This window comes from Psittacula echo (genome assembly GCF_963264785.1).
Source record: "Psittacula echo genome assembly, chromosome: 16".
NCBI classification, from domain to species: Eukaryota; Metazoa; Chordata; class Aves; order Psittaciformes; family Psittacidae; genus Psittacula; species Psittacula echo.
The window spans coordinates 6,314,222-6,320,224 of record NC_137752.1 but is presented as its reverse complement, the minus strand read 5'-3'; the positions used below and the strand labels follow the sequence as shown (position 1 = coordinate 6,320,224).

The 6,003-nt window shown below is 45.6% G+C and overlaps 1 protein-coding gene across 3 annotated transcripts in view; it reads right to left on the bottom strand.

Moving 5' to 3' along the window:
* Nucleotides 1-3,044: 3,044 nt before the first annotated feature.
* Nucleotides 3,045-6,003, bottom strand: part of DNM1 (dynamin 1) — a gene marked incomplete at both ends in the record, with an annotated part of 63,883 nt that continues 60,924 nt past the window's right edge. For 2 of the 3 annotated variants that reach the window (XM_080630812.1, XM_080630813.1), the window contains one exon: nucleotides 4,372-4,441. In XM_080630812.1, coding sequence (XP_080486938.1) covers nucleotides 4,372-4,441 — 70 coding nt within the window. Of the gene's footprint in view, nucleotides 3,106-4,371; nucleotides 4,442-6,003 lie in introns of those variants that run through there. The other variant, XM_080630814.1, reaches the window with a different exon arrangement.

The window sequence follows — 6,003 nt, the reverse complement described above, 5'->3', positions numbered from 1 at the left end:
ACTCCAGGAGTTCTACTTCTTCATCCCTTAACTTTCCTCTTCTCCCAGTTGGGTAAGGAGTGCATTAAGTGGGTGGAATGCCCCTATGGCCCTTGTTTAAGTACCTGGGCCATACATCAGCAACAGCAGGTTCACTGGGCACTGCCTTGAAACTGCAGCCCTAAGTCTAAAGAGCAAACAAACCATGGACGGAGGAGAAGGAAGCCCTGAAGTAGCAGCAAAGCCAATGCCCTGTATGTATGAGTGAACATTTTGCAACCGCATCTGCCTCCCAGGCAGGAACTGCCTGCTCCTTAGGTTAGTTCCAGCAATGGAGTTTCAAGGAATAGTGCAGGGGAGGTTTAAGGGACCCACCAGCATTGCATGTGTCTGGACAAGCACACGTCTTGTCCCTGTTAACCTGTCCATGAAATAGAAGCACAGGAACGTGGTTTTTGGAGTTGTCCAGCATGGTACAGACAGTTTGTCTTTCCCAATGGTTCATCCTGCTGTTTCCATACACAACTGAAAAAGCATTCACAGAACAACATGTCCTTCCCTGCAAACCCACCAGGGGAAGATGGACACTGGTTTTTGAACTCCTTTCATGTGAATGGCATTAGTGGTGTCTGTTACTAGGACAGCGGAAGTGATGTGGGCTCCATGCTCCTGGCTGTGGGTCTCTGTCCATAGTATATCTCTGTAAAATGCTGTATATTCCTTGGAGAGAGACTGAGCCTTCTGCAGCATTGAGGCCTGCCCCAGGTTATTCATAAATCTGCACCACAACTAATGGGGGTAGGGCTATGACTTAATACAGAGCATTATTGTAAATGGAATAACTATGTATTGGGTGTTCTACTCTAGTACAGAGAAAGAAACAAGCGCAGTGAGGAAGGTCTGTGGTCTCCTGCAGAGGTCATTTAATCATGTTAGCAATTCGCTTTCTGAATACCCTTCCTGAGCTGGGCACTAGATTGCTTTTGCACAGATCCCCTTGAAATTTGGCCAGGAAAAAAAAGTGAAGAATGAATTCTTCATAAAAAAAACCCTGCCCTGGCATTGATGCCCCTTTTCACTGAGCTTTCACGAGTGTTGCTCTCTAGCCAAAGTGCTGACAAGCCCAAGATGTTTCTCTTGGCCAGCATTTCAGATTCAGTTTTCACTCTGTTCTCTTCAGGAGTGTTTCCCTGACCACACCTTGACTTGAAGTGAACTAAGAGCAGAACTACTGTTCCTCTGACACCCACTAGCTTTAAATTGGAGCAGGTGAACTGCTTCTGCACCTCTGAGCTGAGGAAAGAGAGAAAAGTGCTTCTTAAAGGCCATAAAGCACTGAACAACAGGGAACAGGACACTGGTGAATCAATGGACACGAGCTCCTCTTGTGTGGGAAGGGTGGCTGGAATTCCCATCAGAACAATACTTAACCCTTTGACGGCCAGTAAAGGTTTCTAGTTTTGCACAACAAGGCTCTAGTTTTCAACTGGAATAAATGCAGTTTTGGTTTCAGAAATAGAATATTCTTTAGGAACAACTCTATATGTAACACCAGGGATAGATGGAGCAGTTCCAGTGAGGACACAAATAGGACAGGGTAGGGCAAGCATTCGTTAGTGCCTCAGTTGCAGAGAAGCTAAAGTTGCAACCCATAAAAACAGGCAAGAAAGAGACAGCTTGAACACACAGAGGAAGGAATCACTAGAATTCCCTCAACCCCACCAGTACCTACTATGAATAAAGCCTTCCAGAGGAGTTTGAGCTTATTACAAGTCTTGCTAGGGAGATTCCACAAGTACCACAGCAGCTGTAGCCAGGAGCACTTTGGGGCAAATCAGGCATCAGTATTACACTGATTTAAGTCAGCAGCCCCAAAGCTCCTGGTCTCTTCCTGCAGGTGTAGTGCTGGAGCCCCAGGACACAGGGCCTAAAGGAACCCATTGCAATTGCTGGGATGGCAGTGTCAAGTTCATGAATTATGGAGAAACATGACTGCTACTGTGAGAAGCAGCAACCATGATCCAAACCCCATAGCACTCACGCTTTTGGCATGGAGACAGTGGGAACAGGTTTACCCAGTCTGTATGGGGGAGAAATCCTACTCCAGCCTAAAAGCAACTTCCCATTAGGAGTTGGCTACGTGTTAGACTAGAAACTACAACTCAACACCTGCTTGCTGTGCCACACAAACAGCCTTGGCGAGACCCCCTTTGTAAGAACCCAGCAACTGTGTGCAAGACTCCCACCTTCTGTATGTCCAGTCACTGAAGCACCTCCATGCTTTTTCCTTCATAACTTAACTTCCATGTCTCACAAGGTGTTTCACTACTGCAGGTCCTCAGTGGTTGATGCAGATCTGCTCCAACTTCCCTACCAGTGATAGCACCTGCTTGCATGTACAGCTTTTTAAGGTCTATGGGATGAAAAGATTAGGTTATAATTAAACACAGTTTGAAAAGCACCCAGAGAAAGAGCAAGAGAGAGATGGTTTTATTCTAGTCAGAGACCTTCATTATACAGAAATGATAGTTTATTTCATCCAATAAACAAGAGTGACAGGTAGATCACAAACTGCATCACAGCTACTACCAGCACTGAGACAGTTCACCCACAAGTCTGGGGTAATACAATAACCCAACTGCACACAGCAGAGAATTTAACAATTGGCTCAAAAACTCAACATTGGGATTTGGTTAGCTTTTTGCATGTAAGTGTATATATATATGTATATAGATATTCTTTCCCTACTGAAGTATTTCCTAAAATCCACATGGAAGCACAAATGGCTTTAAACACCTGGACATAGATAGATTTTTCATCTTATATATATATATTTATAGATATTTATAACAGTAAAGATATGGTTCTCATTACTACAATATACTTGTTTAACTCCTTTAAGCAGCTGGGAAGAAAGAAAATGAAGAAACCAGTTTTACTACAATCACAGCTGATGTGTGTGTGTCACAACATACAAACAGAACAAGCCATGGGTGAGATTCGAGTCAGACCATTCCAGGACAGAACAGCTAAGAGGCAGGCAAAGAGTCTCAGAGGGAGCAGGCCTACATGTCAAATGGTGGTTTTGGGCTCTCCGGGCGGGAGGGACTGGCCTTACCCGGCCGGCTGGAGGGTGAAGACAAGGAAAACAAAGGAAAAAGGGAAGGAAAAAGGGGGAAAAGTAGTAAAACAATAGTTAAAATACAGAAATGAACTGGCATCAGAACAACAGAGGATCCACAACAGAGCAATAGCACTGAAATGGAGGTAAGTTAAATCTGAATCAGGCCTTGGTGAAAGCCTGCAACACAAATGGCTCATTCAGCTCTGGTAGAGACATGACATCTGAGATGGACAGGGTTGATATACCTTTAATTCTCAAGTATTTTTTAATACATGTAGCATGAAAAGTAGAAACCAAACCTTAAGAAGATGAGTTGCGGTCAACAACGGTTACAAGTTTCCCCAAACACGTACCATCCACATGCAAGAAGAAAAGGCTACGGAAGAAGTCACCACAGTACCCAAACCACACTGGAAGATGTGCTTATCCAAAGCAGAAAGATTTTAAACAAAACATTACACAGCAAAACTCCCTGAAAACATTTGGCTGTCCATTTGCAAGGGGGGAGCAGCAGATCTATTCCCCTCTCCCTGCTGGCTTCAGGAAAGTCAGCCAAAAGTGATGATGCAAAAGCACTGCATCACCAGCAGGATTGCCCCAGCTCTAAGGGAGCTGAGTGTGAGCAGGTCCATGTGCTCCCTGCACGCTGAGGTGTGTGCGCTATCTCAGCCTTCACTCTAGCAGGACTATGCCGATCCACTGAGTTCCCCCCGCCTTCCTTGTTTTCCCTGCCTCACTTGAATAGAAGGTTGATTGCACTGTTCCCAACATGAATTTTTGCACCTTAGAAGTCAAACTAATACACAGGACATTGAATCTGCTCCTAATGGTGTCACATGTTTCGATAGTATTGTTCTTCTAAGTCACACTTTAGTCTTAACTACAACAAAATAGCTACAGATCAGTCCCGGGTGCTACAGCTAACTGATGCAGGCAGGACACTTATCCAGGCTAGACCAGGCAGATGGACGGACAGCCACCACTTGGACTTAAGGATGTCCCTGTGGCTGATCTCTCCAAGGAGCCCGTGTACTTCAGGGATCCATGCCACTGAATGAAGGCTACTCTATGCTCACAAAGCAATACAGGACGCACGAGTGAAGACGAAGAGCTCAATCACTAGGCTAGTGTTTTACGACACACCAGGAAGGGGCGGTGGGAGGCAGAGATGTGGGATGGATGAGAGGAGTGACTGTGGCTGTGGAAGGGAGGGTGGGATGGGGCAGCCGCCAGCACGGCATTCGTCGCCAGCTGTCTACAGCCTCGAGTTATAAATCTAAGAGGGACGGTTCAGCCGGTCGGATTATGGTAGGTCGAGTAGGTGAGGCAGGGCCCCTTCTGTTGTGAAAAAGCAGAAAACAAAAACAAGAGAACACACACTGTGGTTAGCACAGCAATCGCAGTCACAATCACTCATGCTTCTCCACCTCGCCTGAGCCAGCAAGAGAATCAAACTCAAGGCACAAAGTACCAGATGCAACTCCACAAAGGAGACTTGCAGGTTTGTATCAGGCCTCACACTGGCCCTTCTGCACAGCATGGATCAGCAGTAAAGCAATCTGCTGGAAAGCCATTTCTGCTCTCCCTCTGACATTTGGAAGTGCAGCGGTTTATTACCAGTGAGTGCAGTGGCTCTGGAATGAGTGTTGAGAAGCATGGACAACAGTGAGCTCCTGTATCAAGCACATGACAGTCACACAGCATGGATGGGGCCCTCTGAGACGTGCTGCTGGCAGAGGTTCTTGGCTGGTTTGGTGGAGCACCTTCTACCCCTGCCCCTGAGGCTACTGCAAGCCTCAGATTCCCTATCCCAATACATGAAGCTGATGCTCAGGGCAAGCTTGATGCTTCCACTTCTCTAGTTCTGGTGCTCAGCAATCACAGCTTCTACTTAAAAGGAAATTTGGCCATTGCTACTCTGTTCTGTTTAGCTCTTTTGCTGGTCCTTTAGCTCATTAAGTGGAAGCAATGTGTTTGCCCTCTGCATAGATTAAGTATTCTAGGATCTCCTTCCTGTAAGGGACTGGGGAAAACACAAGACAACACCCCTGCTGTTCTAAGTCATTCCTCAGATCACTTCAGACAGACTACAGTTTACAGATTAAAAGTGCTCTGAAAGTCACTGAGTCTAATCTATGTTCCTTCTTTAAAGCATACTCCCTGCAGTGTCTGCAACCTAAACAGCATCATGATGGTGTATCATTATGATAACGAAATTGCTCAGTACCAAGCCAGAGTAGTTTTACAATCCAAACAGCCTGAAATGCAAAGAGCAACTATAACAGGATGCAGCCCAAATAGAGAAGCATTTGCACTGATCATACAGAATCAGTGTCCCAGAATTAATGGCAGAACAATTCCACACTGACAAGCTTTAATTTAGATTACAGAGAATCAACTGCCTGCTGGAAATCATGGGCTTTCCCTAACAAAGGGCCTGAGGGAAGGGAGGGGAGGAAGGGAAGAGAGGCAAAGAAGGATATTTGCACCAATACAGTCCTCTGAGGTACAGAAGTCTTGTTTTGCACTAACTGCAAGTCTATAATCATGCTGGTACCAGAGGAGCTATGCTCCTATAAATCGGGGCAAGCTCCCTCATCGTAGCAAATGAACCAGAGCAACTCTACAGTCCTGTTCATTAGACCTCAGCAGAACTTATTGCTCCATATCTAATTAAGCCCCAAATCTCAAAACAATCACAACCACTTGTTCCTTGCCTTGGAAAAGGATACATAAGAAAAAGCTTCAGACAGCAAACCATTCTGCAAATGTTATTTGCTTGGCTGGAAATGTCAACGGGGACTACAAGATCCCGCTGCCAGCATGCCAATCAAGTTACAGCTCCTGTACAGCAATTAAGGATGGGATTGAGCTAACCTGGAAATCACAACCACCTCGGA